General features: G+C 42.8%; 1 protein-coding gene across 9 annotated transcripts in view; it reads left to right on the top strand.

The window, feature by feature from the left end:
• The window catches only part of RALGAPA2 (Ral GTPase activating protein catalytic subunit alpha 2), a 136,921-nt gene that overhangs the window by 107,774 nt on the left and 7,805 nt on the right, over positions 1-21,342 (top strand). For 6 of the 9 annotated variants that reach the window (XR_008234688.1, XM_052783861.1, XM_052783860.1 and 3 more), the window contains one exon: positions 12,102-12,223. Coding sequence is in view for 5 of the 9 variants with exons in the window: in XM_052783861.1 (XP_052639821.1) it covers positions 12,102-12,223 (122 nt within the window). In the remaining 4 variants the exon portion in view is untranslated. Of the gene's footprint in view, positions 1-12,101; positions 12,224-14,092; positions 14,969-21,342 lie in introns of all 9 variants that reach the window. The other 3 variants (XR_008234687.1, XR_008234689.1, XR_008234690.1) reach the window with 1 other exon arrangement.

Here is a 21,342-nt window from a genome sequence, read left to right as displayed (position 1 = left end):
TCTCAGCACCCCCCGCCGGCGGGGACCCCTCTGCTGCCCAGCTGCCTGCAAGGGTTGGTGTGCTCTACCTCAAGTGATGCATTGGTGCGTAGCTAGGTGAACCAGATTCTTCAGTTATGTCAACTATTTTGCAAGTGTTTTCCTGCCTTTGCACTGCTGTTGTCTTTAAGCTGTCAGTAATTATCCCTTTTACAACTTCCAAAGCATCCAGATTTCTGAAGTGAATGTGCAGGAAGTATTTTGGTAATTTCTGCTTGCTTTCCCTTATCATTTAAATGTAATGTTGAGACAAAAGTTGCTTTCTGATTTACTGTAGCAAAATTATCTTGCAAGTTACTTAATTGTCTTGTAAGTCTGATGAGCAGTTCTCAAGTATTTTGAATTATGAATCTGTCATTATCTCCCTCTTCCCCTGTCTCTGGTTGTTTAATTTTCGAAGCTGAGAATGACTTAGGCTATTGCTGGTACATTCAGTTTTTGAATGGTTTTGAGTGTGCCGTTATCCTGGGAGATTCTTAACTGTATATTCACTTTGATACTGTTGTGATGGAGCTTGAAAATACGGACTCTGAGGAAATGCAGTGACCTGTACCCTTTCTCAAGGTGTACTATATAGCAGAGTGGGCTGAGGAGCAGAGCTGATGTGACATTTGGAATTTTTAAGAGGCAGTGTACCAGTTTGGTCTCATTTCTGACTTAAGGTGAATATGCTTGCGTTTGGAAAATGTGATGGCAATAAGTGTAGTAATGTTAAAATATTCTGAGAAGTATATACAGGTGCATGTGTTTAAATAGACATACATGTGCCTGGAAGTCTGTATGTATATGTATTTGTGTGTTTGTGTATTTTCGTATGTGCAATGACCAAAGTATAACAACACATTTTCAAAAACTTTTATAAGCCTCTTTCTTATGCTGTTGTGGGCTATAATTTTTTTTTTTATTATAAAACTTTAAGGTGTAAGTGACTACCAACAGCATTTTGTCATCAGCTGATACCATTAATAAAATAAACTCACAGACCTTGCAGGCAAGTCTGCACCTTTCCTGAAAGTCTGAGTAAAAGTTAGGAAGATCTGGTCTAGCTATCTGAGTATCCCCCCGCTAGCAGCTCCTTTGCATTTATGGTGAGAGAATTGCAGCCCGGACTGTGCTCAGTGCAGGCTGTGCTCACTGCAGAGCATCCCCGCAAGGAGGTCCCCTGGCTGCCCGGGCCCCACCACCTTGGGATTTGGAGTTGGAAGTTTGCAGGATCCCTCTGAGCTCCACCTGGAATTTCATCACGGGGAGGCAGTGCGGATCCTGGCCGAGTGGCTAGCTCTGCTCGTGACATGGGTTCTCGCTTACAGAATGCAGCTGCCTGCTTGTTATCAGCTTGATTTTTGAGTGCCCTGAGGGTGAAGGTATGCGTATAGGACATTATGGCAATCTAAGCGTGAGGTACAGAGGCTCACTGAAACAAGGTCCATAGGAAAGAGAAAAGATTCTCTCCTTCCCTCCTGTGTAGACTCAAAAAGTAATTGCTGCATAAAGCTCCAGGAACAGCCAGGTGTTTAACAAGAAGGCGCAAGGCTTTCACTTACTTAACCACGCTGCTGCCTTTATTTTCTGGTTACGGCTCCAAGTAAACATTCCACTATCTGCTGCGTGTGTTTTTAGGACCAAATTGTATTATCTGACTTGTCGGGAGGAAGTTGCAGCCGTATAGGAGAGCCATGTGATAAACAGCTCTTCTAATTCCTGCCTGCTTGCCTGCCTCACTTATCTCCATCAAGACTATTAATATTTCCAGCATGTAAGCAGTTTCCAACAGCTGTCAAATGCAAACAATAAGCTACCGGAAAAACTGTTTCTGCTTGTCCCCCAAACTTGATTCCCCAGTTAATACATGTATATGGCCCAAAGCTGAAGATGCTGAAGTACAAGACTAACCAAAGGTTTGGATATTTTGCAGTCTGCTACTGCTACCAAAAGTGGATGCTTTATCTTATGAGAGAGAGAGACAAAAAATCTAGCTTTGCAAAAATGAAACAAGTTTTGCTTAAGATTTTAAAGCTACAGAGTTCCTATTCATAAAAAAAAAATCCTAATTAAAGTCACTTTTATGTTTCTAAAACATATCAGCAGAAGTGTTTTAAAAATGTAGTATTTACATTTTTTGAAATTCTTAAAACAGGAGAGACATGAAATCTGTTAAGGAAAAAAAAACCTGAGACCCGAGTTATTCTCTAGTTCCTTAACCACAAAATCATCCTGTGTAATTTCTAAATACATTTATCAGTCCCTCTGTACCTACATCCTCTGTAAAATGAAGGTAATGATACTCTCCATCTATATGGTTTTCTCTCTTAAGTGTAAAATGTTTGGAGATAGCTATCCTGCTTTGGAAACTTAAAAAAAAAAAAAAAAATTAATAGCATGGATGCAAGGTGCTCTGTACAAAATATGTGAAGTGCCAGAGCATTCCTCAGCATATTTAATTTATTTGTGTGGATATAGCGTATTTGTTTCTCACTTAGCATGTTCTGGTCCTTTAGTTTCCATTAGGTCATCCAACCTACCAGTGAGGGTCTTGCATTTGGAATATGCTGAATAATACCCACGTGGCTTGGCCATCTGTAAGTGGTGAATTAATCACAAACACTGGTAGACAATGTCTTTATGTTGCACATTCAAATAAGCACATGCCAGGTCTGACTTTAATTAAATATTTGGTCCACACGTGCTGCAAAAATTAGTGAGTTAACAATTTTCTCCTTAACCTGACCTGCACGGTGCAATCTGCAGGCTCCGAGAGAGCACCCACGTTAAGCAGAAGACAGATGCACAATATATATAAACACCGCTAGTAATGGTTTGTGGCTTTCGGGTTTGTAGTTCCAAAGTAGCACTGCCGTCTCCTACACAGTCTCTTCTCCTAAGGGTTCAGTCCCTAGGTCACTTTTTCCTCTGAAGAATGAGAATTACAAATGCTGAACACCCAATGCAAACAGGCCTGTTTTTTTTTTTCTCCACAAAGTTGTGGGGAGGCTTTTAATGCAGTGCAGCATCTGTCTTCATAAGCTGTCGTTTCTGCAACCACTTGAATGATACCTCTGAAGTGACTGTGTGTTGGGGAAGGACATCGATTCACAGTCTTGCATCTGGCTTTGTATTAGTCAGTCTTTATTGCTGTTATTACAGGGTTGAGGTTTTCAAAAGTTCTCAAGATCTGCCTGATAAAAGCTGTCAGGAGTTTTACCATCCCTCCCAAAGGGTGGTGTGGGTGACTTTTAATGGTTCTGAAAATCCTGCTGCTGTTCACAAACAAAAAATTATTAGAATACTGTTTTAGTGGAAAAATACTCAAGCTTTCAAAAGAAGCTTCCCCTTCCCTGTAACACACATATGTTGTAACAAAGAGGATAATAAAAGTAAAAGGGGATAGTATTGTTGGTATGTGGCTAACAATAGTAGACCAAGGATAGTATATTATCCCTGTGTGTTCAAGCAGCCAATTTGAAGGAACTGGAAGGTATAAGTAAATGACAAGTAATTGAACCTTTGTACCTTTGCCCTTTTTCTAAGATGTCCAAAAGTAACAGCTCATTAGCAGAATTACTGAAATAGGTGCATTTTGTTAGTGTTTGAATAAAATTAAGACTGCAACAAAGCACAGGGGAAGCATTGCTCAGTAACGTGTGACCTTTCCTCCAGTTATTTATCCCTTGATGATCACCCCGTTTGTGGAACAAGCCAGATAATTGCAGAACATGGGCATCGGCAGCTGTACATACCCTGATAAAATGGGACAGCTACGGTGTTACAATGATCTCTCTGAAAATACGACCTAGGGATTTGTCTTCTACAGTCATTGGGCAGCTTTCCTTCTAGACCTGTATGGCGAAGGCTCTGCATGATGGCAGCTCCCTTTCATAAGCTCCAGCTCAGTGCATAGGCAAAGGCAAGATGTGGCCAGGCTCTGCTCTTAATGAGGTTCTTCTGAAGGTCCATCTCTTCCTGCAGCCTGCGCTGCCACGGGGAGACCAGCAGGTCTTCCTGACCCTCCGCACTCTGGGCCTCTCCCACCCATCTTTAAGTTTGCAGTCTCCAGGTTATTTCTCTGGGTGAATAAGTACTTTGCTGGAGGAGATGACCAGAAGGTAACTCATCCCACCGCCCTTGGGAGAGAGGACCTCTACATCTGTCTGCTCTGGGGCACTGGGAAGGTGACTTTCAAATGGACCTGAGCAGCTTCTGTCCCTTTAGGGTATCTCTAGGGATTGGATAGGGAACTATATGGATACTTCTGGAAAAAATATATATCGGGGGAATCATGCCCCACTAATTTGCTGGCCAAAAACTTGTATAACTGAAGTCATGATAGTTTTTGCAATACAGAACTCTTCCAGGAATAGCTTCTTGGTGGTTAAATCTTTGTGTCCCCTGCAGAATGATTTACCAGTTAGGGCTTCTGCTGCACTAACTGATAATCAGCAATTATGTCATCATATTAATCAATTGAAATATTTTAGTCAAAGCCTTATCAGTATGGTGAAGCATGGAGTACAGCTGCTAAATGGACCTTGGATATGCAGAGGGCTGACTGTACAATGCCATTTTTCTAGGCACATATGTGTTTGTTAGTTTTGCCACTGGTTTGCACACCACTGTAGTGTTTCACTTCTGCTGTATTATGAACAATCTCAATGAGAGCAAAGCTAATAAATGAGATCAGATGCATTTCTACCTTTTTTTTTTTTCAGCAGACCAGGTATCTGTACAAACAGGAATACCTGATAGGAGATCATCACAAGTAGTCTATGTTAGAATTAAAAAAGCTTCAGACAGGGATAAACATGAGTGCTGTTAAAGTACAGAATTGTATTATATCAGGAAAGTAACCCATTGTTCCTTCACTCCTGCTGCGAAATGATCGGTCTGTAATGGTATGATGTATCTGCTCCCAGGGGCTTCCCGCAAGGAGGAGTAGTAGTAAATTAAGATGAAAGCTTGTTTTCTGCCTTATTCATAATAAATGCAAAATTCTTCCCTGAAGCACTTGGCATGACTAATGTGCCACATATTCTTGATATCCCAGAGCGGCAGGCGAGTGCTTCTGCCAGACTGGTGGTTCGCTGCACACCTTGGGCAACGTGCTACCTAACAAGCAATGGGAGCCAAGAGCAAGCGCCAGAGCAGGGCTCTGCACAGAAGACCGTGAGCTGGAGGTTTTTGCCTCGGGGCACCTTCAGTATGATTTTGCTGTTATGTTACTTGATTTCCACGGAGGTGGTTTGAAGCCATGTGAAATGTGTTTTTGTTGTTGTTTTGTTTCACTTTCCTCTGTAAAGCAATTAATGACGACCGTCTGTGAGGAAACAAATGTATTGCACAGTGCATATTGGAAAAGGCTGTCGCAGCCTGCCGTGTTACTTGAAGCAATTACAGGTTATTTTTTATTCTGTGTTATGGCGGTATCTGAAGCGCCATCTCCATCAGTCAGGACTGAGATTCTTTTGTAATCCTGTGCAAAGACCCAGGCCCCGCTAGGGGGGAGGGAGGTGGCAGAGCTCCAGACACAGTGCTGAGGCACTGGGCAAACGTTCCACAAATGAGAAATCCATTTGAAAACCTCTCTGTACCTGTCGGTTTCAGTGACAGTCATGTCTCTTGTACACCAGGGTGTTCTGGGCTCCAGCCATCCTCTGTGACTGGAAATCCCCCCTTGAGTGCCCCCAGCGCAGTAGGAAAAGAGGGCTGCCTGTCTATGCAATTCTGCACTGAGGGGTGGCAGAGCAGAGGAAAATTATGCTGCTGAGAGGATGAGCTCTTGGTTTTGGCAGCAGAGGATCATCTGCCCATTCTGGATAAGGAGGAGGAACAGCATCCCTGGCACTAGCTGGCCCCGTTCCGCTGAGGGAGAGCATCAAGCCCTGCCTCCCCCGGCTGCACTGCAGACAGATGGCCTTCTTGGGGGCTGACCATGGGACAAGGGAGCCAATCTCGCTCCCCTTGCACAAAACTGTTGGTTTGAGTTGGACAGTTACAGAGTCAGCCTTGTCTAATACGTGTCTTACATGTTACATTGACCGATTTAAGACATGCGTCACTCTGAATTCAAAGTCTTAATCTCAGATGCTTTGGTTTAAAAAAAGCACATAAATCTGCAGTTGTTGACAGGTATAGTTTAATTGCACCTGTTCAACAAAGGATATATATTACTAAAATTCCCCCAAAAGTTTTCAGTTAAATTTATGCAGTAGTGATGGTCACTAGACCAGAAATGATGGCGAGCCTAATCAAGCCTATTGAGTTTCACACTGAAATAGCCTATCACAACATTTTAAAAGCACAGTTACTCTGTCCTGTTTAGAGCTTAAGGAGGACAATTAGGTGCATAAAAGTCATCTACTGATACATTTATGTAACCTCAATTTTATGGTTACTGCTTTATTCTATTTTGGTAAGTCCCAAACATTTATGTTCCTGTTTGTTTTCAAAACGGCTATCATGGTGTCAGGAGCAAAACCTTTTTGTGGAACCATCTTTGGTTCTTACGATACAAATTAGGAGGATACTGAAATACGTGTAGTGGCCAGAAATGATTTATCAGCGGTTCTTTAGTACTGAAATCTTGAAAGGGCCATCAGTGAAACAAAAGTTCACCACAGCTCTATATTTCCTCTGCCTTACAGTCTGTCAAGCCTGCCCAAGGAATCAGCTATTTGCAAAGCAGGTTTTCCTTCTCTTGTCCACACAATACCTGTGTGATCACCTGTATAAGCACTGGTGAGGCTGGAAAGTTCTAGTGTAGATTTGGGAAACATGTTTTCTTGCATTGAAGAGTAAGTTCAGAGATTTTCTTCAAATCTCCCTAGTTGGGTGGAAGAAGGAATTGGCATGTGGACATGTAGACAGCCTTGATGTCTGATGGGCTGGAAGGAGCTGTCTACCTCTATACTTCCAGATTCTCCACTGGCCAGATGCCCCGAAAGCCCTTTTCAGGGTGGGATTCACATCACAGATGGGAATTGCAATAGGTTCATGCCAATAGTCCGCATTAACTTCCTTGGCAGTCCCTCTGGAGCCGGAGGAACAGTTGTTTCAGTGTGTGCTCTCCATGGACCCAAGCGGTTGGGTTCCAGTCCTGGGACTAGAGCCCCTTGGTGTTGGCATGCTACAAACAACGAGCTGTGGAGAGTAGCCAGTCAATTCTCTCTTTGCCTGTTCACAAACCCACAAATAATTTTGTCTTTTATTTGCGTGAAAAGAGTGCTGTGTCCACAAAATACACAGTTGTTTCCATATATTGGTGAGAGTAGATAAATGTTGCCAAAAATGTTTTTGTTTTCTAAAAATAGTGTGGGGAAGGAATTGCTGACCGTTACCATCAGCAGTGATGGGTGGCGGATGTTGTTGCTTGAGGTCAGCTCGGAGTTAAGGTTAATAAGCAAAACTTCTAAATTTTCAGGATCTGTTTGAATAATCGTCTTCTATATTCCCTATTTCTAAATACATAGTTATTCGTGGTTTAACGTTGTTTGTATGTGCAGAGAAGGAAGTGTTGGACGGATCTTGACCCCAGGATGGCTCAGTTCACCTGCAGAACCCAGATGACGAGGTCTTTGAAGGCTTTTCAAAATCTTTACATTTTAAACCGTGTGTCTGAAACCAACTCTACGTTGTAGAGGTTAAAGATGGAAGTGATGCTTGTAGGTCAGAGACGTGCACTGGCTGATACCTGAGTCTCTGGTGACTTTTCAAAAAATTCTACCTTTTGTGTTTTGGATTCTCCATCTGGAAGGAGGTCCATGTGTCTCAGCACAGAACTTCACAGATCATCCTACTGCTTGCAGTAAGGTGATGTGGTTTCTTGCAAATAGTTAATCTTAGCATTTTAATATTTTTTTCAAACAGCTTACATTGTATGGCTGAACTATTAAAATAATTGATAAACTGATAAAACAGTTATAAAAGCTCACAATATTCAAATACTGAGATTTGATTGCTGTATTCAAATTGGAACTAAATTCCAGCTTTCCCACAGTTATATATATTCATGGTCAATAACTCACACCTTGTCATGCCTCTCAATGTATTTAATATATGAAATAAATAAAAATGTTTGTGCCTATTGAAAACATTTTGCTCTGGAGTTTTGCCTTGGTAGAAGTGAAATGTAAAATAATGCAGTCGTTGAAGAGGTGGGTCAAATTGCCATACATATTAAAAGAGGCTGCTTTTGATCAGCTCCTTTGAATGTCTAGTATAACTCCATTTATCTGAAGATCTCAGGGGACGCCCAAAACCTTCAGATAAATGGGGGCTTAGTTAATCAGGGAAGCCAGCTGTCCAGCTTCTTCACCGGGGTAGGGTTCAAGATCATAACCCATCCTCTCTGCAGCCAGGCCGTCTTCAGACAATGATTTGCATGCTTCACTTCAGCAATCTAGCCTTGAGGCTTCTGTAGAAAAGCCAGCCAGGCACTTCAGGCTTTATCCTGGCCCTGCTCAACCCAGAGCATAGCAATGAGCTGGCAGTGGGAGTCTGCTGATATATGTGTTGCATTTTTTTAAAAGTGGTAGTTTATATGGCACTCTGCGCATATTGGCTTGATCTAAATAACGCAACGAGGCTTAGCGTTTGTGAGCATCTTTCTGTCAGATACGCGATGCTGAAAGCTCACAGGAGAGAGATGACACAAATTTCATATTAAAAAGGTTCGGCTTAATGTTTTAACACGTATAAGTAAGTAAAATCGCATCACTGGTTCTTAAGGATGAAGGCACAACACATTTACAAGGGCTGCAGTTTTGACAGATCAAGTATTGCACTAGTGATTATCTGGACGAAAGCGTTCTTACATGGTGATAAATACGAAGCTTCTTGAGTCTGCAATTGAAAATTACTGTTTCAGACTGCTCCTGTAAAAACGGTCTTGAAATGCTAAGTCTTCTCCTCCGCCCCCCCATCTATGTCATATTATTATTCTTTGGGTATGTTATGTTCTCTCAGATCCTCAAAATACATTACTTGGGACTCCAGGGTATCTGACAGATGACTAATGTAGTGATGCCTACAGAAGATTCTGACGTAAACACAATTAAGTAGCAAAGCGGTGTTTTTGTTTGCATACAAGAAGTGCAACTTGAATAAGTTACAGAACAAAGGTTTTGTGTGAGAGATCAGCTGGTATTTGTGATGTCATGCTGCTTTCTTGACGTATATTTACAGGCTGGAGGTATTTTTCAGAGGATTCCTTACAGCTTGCTTATGTTCCTAATGCCTCCATTAAAATCCCTAAACTTTGGTAAAACTTTATTATTTTTTTTTAATGAATCCAAACCGTTTTCCCTAATATGTGTGTATGTATTAAAACAGAGATAGCAGAGCATTTCGTTTAATTTTCCTGCAGTGACTTAATGCTTTTTAGATTAGGCTGTAAGTGAAAATTAGCACGAGCATCTCGCTTGCTGCCTGTATGGCAGGAGCCACTGTGCTGTCTGGTGCTCCTGGTAGTCGTGCTTAGGGGAGCCTGGGAGAGACAGGAGAAGCGTGCTGAGCTGAGAAGGGTGGTGGAGAAGTGGAGCTGGTGTACGCAGCAGTCTTCCTCGCCGAGTTGGTGGTATCTGCACCTACTGCTTTCCACTTTTTAATTTGCAAGAGCGGCACTGAATTGGGATCCTCCTTGTACGCCTCTAGAGCTCCTGATCGATCTGCACAGCTCGCTGGACCTTGGCTTAAACTCAGCTCAGTGTGTTCTTTTTCAGATGTCTCTCCTGTAGCTGCCCAGCTGTTTGGCTGAGTGGTTTTTTTCCAGTCTTTTGTGTGGTTAGGGGCATCTTCTGTCTCATAAATAAAGATTTTACGAGATGTAAATCTAACCTCGTCAAAATTTCCTCGCTCTCTTTTTCCGTGCAATATTTAGCAAAATCAGTACAAACTTCTGGTGTGTTAGCAGTTGTTCTGCGCATTGTATGCTTATGTGTTAGATGTGCAAGGTCTTTCATTAAACAGCAGGATATTATTAGGCATAGCATGAAAAGCCTTTATAGTCTCCCTGCCTTGTTTAAAGCGGGCCCACAAGCAGACCGCAGCCTAAAAGGCTGCGCAATGAATCGAGCGCTGATGGCCGGTCCACAGGCTCAGGTGGTCGTCAGCCGCAAGTTTAGCCGAGCCCTTTCAGTAATTTGTCACGCCTGGGCCTGCTCCCGCTGCGCCAGCACGTGCCAGCTCCGTGTCGGAGGGGCTGTTCGCCAGACGGCCACGCAGCCCCCACGTCCCGCTGTTCGCCGGGCCGGCGCTCGCCCGGCCGCGTGCTCCGCACAGCCCTGGCAACAGCCGAGCGCGCCGTGGAATAAGCATCTTCATAATGAGAAGTGAATGGCATCCGTCAGTCCCTTTAGAATAGGGCCCAGGCGTGTGCCTCCTCTCCTAGGAAGTTTGGCAGCCTATTCATTAACAAGAGTCATCAGGAGTTCAGCCCATAATAGGGAGGCAGCCCCAAACGCAGGCAGGCTAATGCTTGCGCTATCAGGAATGCGTTCTCCTGGGCTTAGGGAAAAGAGAGAGAAAAACTAAGCAAATAACGCTGTCAGCAGGTGCAAACTCTGAAACGCTATGTATTGATTTTCTTTCTTCAGGCTTCCACGGGAAGTTTATAAGAAGATTTATCACATATCAATCGTCCTCTGCTAGCATTAAAAGCAAAATGCTTTTTTTTTTTTTCTTCTTTTCTTTCTTCTTTTTTGCCACCATGCCTATAGGAACTTGCATACAATTAAGATGCACTTTGCTTATTCCCCTTGAGGTAGAACACTGGAGACCATCGTGTCCTATTTTTAAGTACCGCTTTACTCTGATTTTACTTTTTTTTAAAATACTGTTTCAGAGTGGTTTTGTTAATGTAATGAAAGTCACAAATGGCACTTCAATATTAATTAGTAATGCTTTTCAATTTTAAATACCCTCACCTGCATTATGTTGTCACCAGTGTTATTCTCGCTGCTCCTAATTTCTGAATTTAAATTGGCCTTTGCTCCCACATAACAGTCTTGCAGAGTTAGAATACATTTCCCCGTTAGAGAAACACAATGAGAATCTGAAAACTTTTATTTTAAATGAGGAAATGGAGAATGAGATGTCATACTGGCTCCTGCGAGCGTTAATTCATAAAGTCATACGTGAGGTTCTTCGGCCCATTGTAGATTTGTTTCAGACGTTATCCTGTTATTGGAAGTGTATGATTCACCTTCTGAGAAAACAGAAGCTGCACACAAAAGGGAAAGATTTGCTTTCTCCGCTGTGAAAAGCTGCCGCAAGCAGGGGTCCTATTAAGACAGCTGGAAAGTTGCTTCAGCTTGTTACGCTTGTAAGTTTTATTGGTGACTGGTTTTTGATTACACATTTGAATGCTGTGTGTTCCAGGTTGCCGAGTTTTAATTAAAAGGCAATAGTCTTGATTTTAGATTGCTTTGTTGTCTGCATTATGCAGACTATAATGCATGCAAGTTGTGGGGTGAATTTTTCCAATGTGCATCATTTATTTAGGACACATCAGATTCCACCTTCTAGCACCTGCCTTAAGTACAAACTTCACGCTTTCGGGAATTGTGTTTATTACAGTTAACTCCTTTTAAGAAGTACAGTGATCAAATAAATATGTGGGGTTTTTTCTCCTCTGTCCTGTAGCTTGTTTCTCCAATCTAATAATTTTTCTAGTCTGACAGGGTCATTGTAACAGGAATATTGTGTACCAGGAACTTTCTGTAATGCCACAGCTTCTCTGTTAAAGTTGGGTTTTGGTTTAAAAAAGCCTGCAGTCTGGGGGGTTGTTTCTGCCCTCGATAACGTTAGCAATCTGTTGGATCTACTGAGTCACTGCTTTTCATTCATGAAGCTAAAAGGTATTACCCTTTATTTCAAGCCATTAAGTGTGTTTGCTCCTAGTTGCTTGTGTTCAGAACTGTTGAGCAGCATTGGGCAATTTTGGTCCCCTCTTTTCCATGCCCGTGTACAGCCTGGTTGGTGTTGCTGGGGATCTGAAGTGCCGGTGTTCGTGGACGTTGTGTAACAGCATTTAATTCTGTGCACACATTTCCTTAACCTGGTCGTTGCAGTTATGAGGAAAGAGCTCTGTATCTCGAAGCAATAATCCAGAACCATAAAGAAGTAATGACATTTGAGGATTTTGCCGCTCAGGTCTTTTCTCCCTCTCCCAGCTACTCCCTCGGTGGAACTGGTGAGTCTCTGCACGTTATTCTTCTCCTTAGCACTAAGAAGCACTTGAGCAGCAGATGTACACCTGTTTTTTGTAGATAAATGCTTGCAAATTTAAGAAGACCATTCTTCCCCTGAATCAACTAATGAATATCAAAAGGAATGATGACATTCATTTTAATTTGTTTTGCATCAGAGCTATTCACTCTGCTCCTTTCTTCAGCTATCCTGTTAACCCCCGAATCTAGCAAGGTTAATGAACTTTCTCTCAGTAATGTGCTCTGGTTCATTCAGGAGTGTGGGTTTCTTGCTGAGCTGGGAATATGTTGTTCAAAAGCTATGCCTGAATCAGTGCTTACTTATCGAAAAATAGTTCCTCACAGTAGAAGCCGTTGCTACTAATGCTAAATGGGGATTATGCTGCTGAGATACCAGGGTCAGGGATTAACGCAAAAGAAATGTAAGAACAGCGTTCTGTTAGAAAATCATAGCAGCGTGCAGTATGCTAACATTTCCCTTAAATATAGATGAGCAAATTTCAGGCTTCCTTCCAACACCTGGCCTGGAACCTCTTTGGGGTTTTTTTAAATACATGTATGGATATACGTACATGCATGCGTGTGTACATGTATATACACACACGTTAATGCTGATCATCATTCATCAGCCCTACTGAAAGATGAAAATGTAATACTGAACTCTGTGAATTTATTCTATATGTGCCTTATCGAGTTCTTAAGTTAGCATGCAGTCAGGAGGATATGAACTGCTACTTTGCTGTTTTAATTGAGTTTAAATAAATGTCTCCTGAAAGGAAGCTTTGACTCTGAAATGCGGATTTCTAGTACCCTCAAGATTTGTTTTTCCAGCCTCCAAAAAAGTATATGGTCACCGTGTGTTGGACTCTTCAACAAAGATTCCTTAATCCCTTTTTTTACACTCACGGGGTGAAACTGGCACTTTCTGATTATTCCCTGCTACTCTTTCAGATTGTTTAATAGATTATTTCAAACATGTATAAATGTTGCAGGACATCTGCTCTATTTCTATTTAGCCTGACTTGTTAGCAAGTATCTTCCATCTAAACTGAAAAATTGAAGGAAGAAATTAAATTTACTAAAATAAATCACTTACAAATAAAATCAGCCGTGCATCATTGTTTAACGTTACTGGCTCCAATCCTCGAGCTTTCAGAGCTTTGTTAGGAGATAAGAGGTATATGCATGTCCTTGCATTGGTCGCCAGTAGCAGCAGGCAGAAGGCTTTGGAGATAAGCAAGCTGGCAGAAGTAAAGGGGAACCGGTGCTATTTACATAATCGCGCCTCTGCTTCCTGGAGAGGCGTCAAGAAACACAGGGATGGCCTCTATTGATCTTTGTTGAACTGGAATACTAAACAACATTAGAAAAGCTTATAACTTAAAGCTTTGATTAATGTTTTCTACATTAAAAAGTAGAACAGCTGTGAATTAAATTCTTTTATACACTCTGCCAAAAGTCTGAGACAAAAAAAATTATCAGTTTCAATAGAAATGTAGATTTCATGCCCAGTGTTGTTAGCACTTTGTATCATTTATCTGTTGATGTATCGGCAAATAAAAATGTAGATATATTGATATTTTTTAAATGTTTTGCTCTACGCATAATTGTATTTTGTTTTCATGTTCTTCTTAGAGCACACAGTGATCTTATTATATACAAATTTAGTTTGACAAGCAAGGAGAGATTCATTTGATAATACCGTAGTCATACTTTCTAAAGACTGTGATATATTTTGTATGCCAAAAATATTTAAAATATTTCATATCAGCTACTTAAGTTTTCCAGAGCACTGTTAAATCATTAGTTCCTGAATGCGTTTTTGTGATTTCATGATTTTATTTTTTTTTAAGAGTAAAACCTGCCACAGTCAGGTCCCAATTTTCAGACTTCCGAACATCAGAATTTATTTCACACTCACAAAGAACCTGGAGGCCGGTCATGACTTCTGGCATCAAAATCTTTGCTTCAGAGAGTCTCTTCACATTACCTACTGATTTACTTGCCTAGTTAGTCGACTGTTACCAAGAGCTGTGTCAGTTGTTGCCATTAGGATGTATTTTCCATCAGATGCCGTCCTGGCAATCAGCAAGGAGGGTGAGCGTAAGCCTTGCAACTCGGCCGCTGTTGCCAGCCGCCGCTCAGGCGAGTCCCCGTCCCACAAGCAGGGGCCTGCTGCGGAGCTGCCTGCGGACCACGAGCAGCTGCCTCAGCCTTGCCTATTTCCGTGTTTATCATGCTTTAGATTGGCGGGGTACTACAAATGTACCGGCAGCGTCTGGAAATAAATGAAGAACCAGCTCGGGTGCAATTTGACTAAGTTTGCAGCCATCTATTCATCCCTGTTAATGATTAGAAAGGGGATGAAAAACTATTCTGGAGCCGCCAGTTCCCCTGTCGGCGTGGGCACAGCCGGGGGCAAGCAGGATGGTCTCAGGCTGTGAATGGCGGCAGCTCTGCGTTTTCCAGCGTGCAGCCTGTCCCCCCATGCCGCAGGCAGTTAGACCTCCTCCAAGCTTAGATTCACCTGTCCTGTGCCTGCAAAATCAGCTGTCTGCCGCTCAAGAAATATGGATGGCGTTTTCCTTCATGTAAAAGGGGAATTTCTATTCTGAAACAGAAAAAATGAATTACGGAGCAATAAATGTATGGAGCTGATGCAGGTCTGTGTTTCCCCTTCTCAGCAAGCCAGCTGATACTATTCACCCTGCCTAGCTTAAACTTTTCAGGTAAATTTAAGACTAATTCACCTCTGATCTTATTCTTAATACCACCTAATCGTAATCCTGTCATCGCTGTGTATACATGTGCACAATAGAAAGGGTCAATGAGTAAGTGCGCTTTTTATTAAAATTAAGATTGTTTTTAGTAGTTAACACAGTATAAGAAGCAAATCAAGACCATTACATGAATCGAATATGTAGCTGCTAATGACACACATTATTGGTGTTTTATTAACTATGATCCATTTATTTGAACTAAATGTTTTTATGTTTTCTGATACTGCCTCTAGGGATGCTTCCCCTAGATTCAGATGGGTTGTGGGTTTCTTGAAGTATGCCCTGGCTTAGTCTCCCATATCACAAATAGTCTTGCAGGTGCTACATTTTATGCATGAAAATCGTCCAATTGACCTCTTTTGCTGTTTTCAGAAGTAGAGCCCTAAACTCCCTATATGTATCATAGATAGCCCTGTATATCTTAAACATTGAAAATGCAGCCTGGTAGGCAGAATGGACATCCCTGAACTCATTTAGGGGATGTGCAGATTAGGAACAAAAGATGAGAATACGGTCCTTTGTTGCTAAACTGGTACATTACATGCTGTATTTTAATTAGGCTGGGTATGAGAGTCAGCCCAGGAAATCCTCAGTAATCCAACAGTATTGAATTATTCTTATCCTTTCCCTCTGCAGATTTCTCTCGTTTTAGAGGATGGGGTTTTAAGCTGCTATCTTTTTCTATTCTTGCTCCCTCAGCCAAAAAGAAAAACAGTTATTCAACAAAATACTTGTGTGTTCTTTGAAAAAATCATAAAAATGAAACAGGCACAAACAGATACAAAAGCGTTCCAACTTTAATTACCTCTGCTGACTAAAAAGCATTTGTTGGTTTGTTTTTTTTTTTTTTCATTTAAGATCAGAAGCCAGAATCGTGTTAACCCTTAGAAAATGGAAGTAGTTGGATATTCTAGAAAGGAAAAGAGATAACTTTTCTGCCAGAGAAAGATTTATATTTGAGGGTTTTATACTCAGAAGGGTAGATTCCTACTTTAAAGAGAACCTACAAACCTGCTTTTCAGCAGCGTAGACTTGCAGTTAGTGCTTCAAGGGGTTAATTGAAATGGGCACACTTGACTGCTGAGAGGACTGATCTAATCACTGCCATATCCAAGTGCATCTGTTCACCATGAGGTCATTCTTGTGCATGCTAATGATTTGGAAAATAAAGCATAATGCTTGACGTTATCAGAAAGGATATAGTGTAAATCTTTGCTTTTTTAGTTGCTAATAGCTATTGTGGAATGAAACGGCAGGCAAAAGCATCTCGGATTATTGCTTTCCATTTTAATTTTTTTAAAGCATCGTTTTCAGTGGAGTGTCAGGAAAACTGTGCTGGAAAACTCTGACATGTGGTATCTGTTGATAAATGGATTCTTTAATGAATATTATAGCATTGCCCAGGAGCAACACTTGAGTTGAGGAACTATAGATGTTTGCAGCATTCCCTGGTTTTAAAGCCTTGGAAGCAGTGCCTGCTTATTTACATAAAACTGAGATTTTGCAGCCGTTTTATTGAAAAGGTGACACATGCTTTTCTTTTGTCTCCAGACTTCTACATGCATAAATTTATGCAGAAAACACTTGAATGTACAACAAACAAGATTTGGTTTATTTTAAAATACTTTTTGCTACGTGCTGAGCTTTATCTTTTCCACTTTAAAACAAAAGGAATATTTCAAATGGCCATGTAATTTTAAAATATTTTTTTGACAGAAACAAAACAAAACCCAGAGTCACTGTTGTCTTAAACAGACATATTCTTTTTAATGCTAACTGAGCAGTTAATTCTTTTGGTTTTGTTTGGTTTGGTTTTTCTGGGTTTTTTTACTTCTTTGTGCATTTTCCTTGAAAATCTGCAGGATGTTTTATCAGTTCCGTGTACTAGGTGGAATAAAAAGTCTCTCCAGGTTCTGTATAATATATTTGCGTATTTTTAGGGAAGCCGAATGGAGCTGAATGTTAAAAAAATACACATCTGAAAATGAGTAGCTGTGCCATGATATTACAGCATACACAGCACATGCCAAGTGTTGGGTTTGATCAATATGACAGCATTGCCTGAAACTGAAAAATTAGTTTCTGGTAACTGGGACTTAGAAAATTACAGACTACCGTGGCAGCTAGGAGCCCACTGCTCAGCTGTTTCCACTGCAAGAAGAGGTGGTGCTGAAACCATCTGGCAATTGTTACCGGCTGGACCGGGACGCTGCTGTGGAGCTGCATGCGGCGCTTTGATGTGGACTTGAACCTCTGTGCCGAATCCTTCTTTTCCAGTACAGGCATTGCCCTTAAATGTGGAAGGAAGCACAAGAAGTTAAGTCATTAGCACAGAGTGCGTTACGAGGTTTGCCTGAACTTGGTTCTCAGTAGGTGAGAGGGAAAATGTGCAATCACAGGGGCCAGGCGTTGCAATTGTAGAGGTTGTCCAGGCAGTAAATGAAGATGAAAAGCTTAGGGAGGTGGACCAGAGGAGTGCGAAGAGTTACCAAAGGAGGCAGGACGCAAGATGTTTCTTTTTTTTTCCTGAAGCTGCACAAGCGGATTCAGGAGGTGCTCCTTACCCCTGTGGTCTTGGTTATCAGTGATACATGCGTGGCTTTCCTACCCCTCTTCCACAGAGCTACCGCCTACCTGGACTTTCTCACCACCACAGGAACCTGCAGTGCCCGGCAACTGAAGGCTGCACTGGGGCGGCTTTCAGCACCATGCTGTCGCATCCATCTAACTTCTAACTTGCACTTGTCGGCAGAAATCGCAGTCTCATGACTGTTTCCATCACTGCGAGCCTCAAAACCCTTGGCTTAGAAATACGGAGGTCTCCCATCACTATGTTCCTTCCGTGGTAGCTACCAGCTCACCTAAGAACTCGCTGAGGCTCTGTCTGCATCTCGGCATCACGAAGAGGTGGAGCCTGGCGGCGGATGGTCCTTTCCTGCCTGGTGAAATTGTTTCTTGGCCCATGGTAGCTGCTTGATAGCAGAGAATGAAAAGGTGCCAAATGAAATTTTCAATTGAATCAAGTGTAATTACCTGATTTAATGAAGGAGGAAAGTCAGGATGTTCTGCAGAAACCCAAAATTTACCCTTTCTCCCCAGAGATGCCTTTCAGCAAGACACATGGAATAAATGCATTTCATATTTTCCATTACTTCCTTCCTTCCTTCACACTTAGGGAAACCGGCATGAGCATATTCAAATAACATGACACAGCAATTCTGATCCACTTTCTGGATATTTTAATGGCAGAACTGAGAAATCACAGTGATTTCTATGATGACACGGGGATGCTATAAACAAAATCATAATTTTGCTGATTGATGAAGCAATGACTGAGTAGAAGTGCAGCCCTCCTCCCACAGGAGCACTTGTTACAGTTGCAAAGACAACACTAGACATTAGAAACACCATTTTCCTCTTTGGGACTCAGGCAGTGAGTGAACATCTTTCCGAGGCTGTGGTGTCTTCCTTAATTCGTTAATCTACTCGTGCATTTAGCAGTCTGAAGAGTTTAAACACCTTGCTGGTAGTTCTAAAGGAAGGAATAAAAAGGAAACTCCTGCATCCTTAATACACCATGGGACTTCTCCCGTGCCTTGGTCAGGCCCTTTAGGTTTTTAAAATGTCGAAGGTTATGCATGTTGACAGTATGACAGTTTGCATTTTTTCATGAAAGAGAAATACTCTCTTGAATTAGTAAAATTCTCAGCATCCCTGTAAGGGTTAGAAATTGCCTATTATTAAATAGGGCAAAGTCATAGTAAATACCATGAATCGTTAGGTGGCGTCAGCTCTGTACCCCCTATAGCTCCTGTGACTTGAACGGTCTGATGTATATTTACACCAGGATGACCGGGCCTGGTTCAGAAGCGTACGAATCTGTGCAGAATGGTAAGGAAGTTGCATCGTTACTTTGCAGCTCCCTGCAAAGCAGTTGCAGACGGCTCTGGGTGCCAGGGCAGTTCAGCCCTTTGCCCACCGCCTGTGAGGGCGTGCAGCCTGGACCTGTCCCCCGAGGCTGTGTAGGTGCTGGGGTTGCTTCTCCCTTGAGCCCGGCGTAACCTCAGGATCTGCAGTGGAGAGGGTGTGAGAGCAACATTGGGGCTCTCAGCCTGGGCCCTTTCCTTTTTCCATTTAATTGATTGTCTCAGAGGGAGCTCTCCCAGCTACGATCTCTGGGAGAGGAGAGGCATCCTCCCTAGCAATCAGCGCTGGGATGGGGAAGAATATTAGCTTGACAGGCCTCTCTCTTCTGCCAGGTGACAGCTCCAGCTGCTCGAGCTGTCAGCTCGCGAGAAAGCTCCAGGCAATGTGGCCCCTTTGCATTTTCCCTCCGCACTGACGCATGTCAGCCCCGCAGCCGCCGCGTTGGAGGGAGCCCGTGCAGTGCCGTCCTGCTGCCGCAGATTGCCGGCGCCCGGGCGGGAGGCTTTGGGCGGTGGTTTAAGGCTGCGCTGTGTGTTCTATGCCTGCATGCAAAGGAGGAATAACCACTACCACTTGCTGTGGTCCCTCTGGCTGGCTGACCAGTGCAGAACTAATTAGCGGCTGCTCCAAGTCACGACTAATTAGAACTTTGATGTGTACATTTAGGGTTTATTTCCAAATCTCTAAAACAAATCAAGGCTGGGTTCGCAATGGTGCCAGGCAATTGTCACCTGTGCTGGGAGCTGTGAGTGCTGTTTTTAGGGTTGTTTCTGCCCTTGATTAACCTGTAGTTTCAGAGTCTTCTTACTGCTTTGGTTACAGCTTTTCAAGGTACTCTTTTTTTTTTTTCATAACCAAACAACAGTGGAGCAAACCTCCTCATTTACCAATGTTTCGCCTGCTGCAGCCCCTCACGTAGGGTCCGATCTGGTCAGGGGAAGCAGGTACAAAAACTGCCCTTGACTTCTGCTGGCCCTGCAAGCGCAGCCTGACCTCCGTGGCGCTGGCTCTCCAGCGCAGGCAGGGCTGAGCTGTCCCCCCTACGCCTTCCGAAGAATGGCCTTCGTCCCCCTCCGGCCTGAGGCTGTGCTGCTGGTGCGGGCTTGGGACTGTCAGCTCGAACGTCCTTCTTTCTTCTGCAGCATGTTCGTGGGTTTGGGGGGGAAAGGGGCTGTGTAAATTCAGCTGATAGAAAGACTCTCCAAATATAACTGACAAGTGACGTTTTGTGCCATTGCCCAGCTGCCAGCCTTCGGCGGCTTCCAGCCAGAACACCCGCTTGTTCTTGCAGAGCATCCCCTCTGTCGCTGCTGAGGTCAAACCGCATAGCCTTTGGGGTTTGCTCAAAGACATAAGGTAAATGAAAGATCTCAATGCAGGTTTAAAACAGCTGTCACCTGTAACCAAATATGAAACATTTTAACAGCTCAGACCAAACAGGACAAGTCACCGAAGGGCCACGTGGTGTAAATGCCGTTCCAATGATTTGATCTCCTGCATCCTTAATGCAGCTGGTTCTTGTATCTGCATTTCAGACCCTTGAACGTGTGTGTTTTGGCATGAACACAACCACTGCTTTAATGATAATTTCTTCAAAATACGCTCCCCTGAACATGCAGGCTCAGGATGCTGCCTACATTGTATTTTCAGCCATGTCCTTGTGAGTGGAAAGCAGAGCATGTCAAAATGCTAAGCGAATTTACTGTTACGATTCTCTCTGGAATTTTATTACCTTCACATTTACTGGGAAAGAAAACAAAGATTTCCACAGACTTGTCATGGCTGATAGGTTAATTGGGGGGAGGGGGGGGATAGGTCATGGCCCGTGTGAAAACGTCATGGGTCTTCTCAAGTATAAAGCTTCAAAATCCATAACGATCATGCATGATGTTGTAATCTGTTTTTACATACTTGGGTTACACATTAAGACCCACCTTTCTTGTCTTTTTCTTATACAATAGAAACGTTTACCAAGTAAGAGGAATAGCCTTGTGTTTAGTTTGTCTGATCGGTTCCTCCCAGGTTAGCAAGGGCAATAAGGGAAACCACCATCGCCGTGCTGCGGGGGGCTGCTTTTCCACCCTGCACTAAGAGGGTGGCTGACCACAGCCACGCTCAAGGAGTTGTTTCTTAGGTTTCACTTGCCCCGTGCTAAAAACAGTTGGGTCTGGAGCAGCGCCCAGCTTCAGAGACAGCGCAGAGTAATTCTGCAGAGATCATGTCCAAAAAATGCACCTAATCTCAGGATTCTGTAGTAGCCCCTTAAACATGTGCATGAACACGGTTAAAGGCTCGAAGGGTTTTCCTACTTGTGCCTGGGGATGGGGGTGAGGGAAGGGCAGGCCCAAAAATAGTGGTAGCCTACCGCCTAGCTTTACCAAATAATTTCGGGGGGA

Source organism: Harpia harpyja, chromosome 4 (assembly GCF_026419915.1).
Source record: "Harpia harpyja isolate bHarHar1 chromosome 4, bHarHar1 primary haplotype, whole genome shotgun sequence".
NCBI lineage: Eukaryota > Metazoa > Chordata > Aves > Accipitriformes > Accipitridae > Harpia > Harpia harpyja.
The sequence above is the reverse complement of the archived record's forward strand: the minus strand, read 5'-3'. Positions and strand labels throughout refer to the sequence as shown.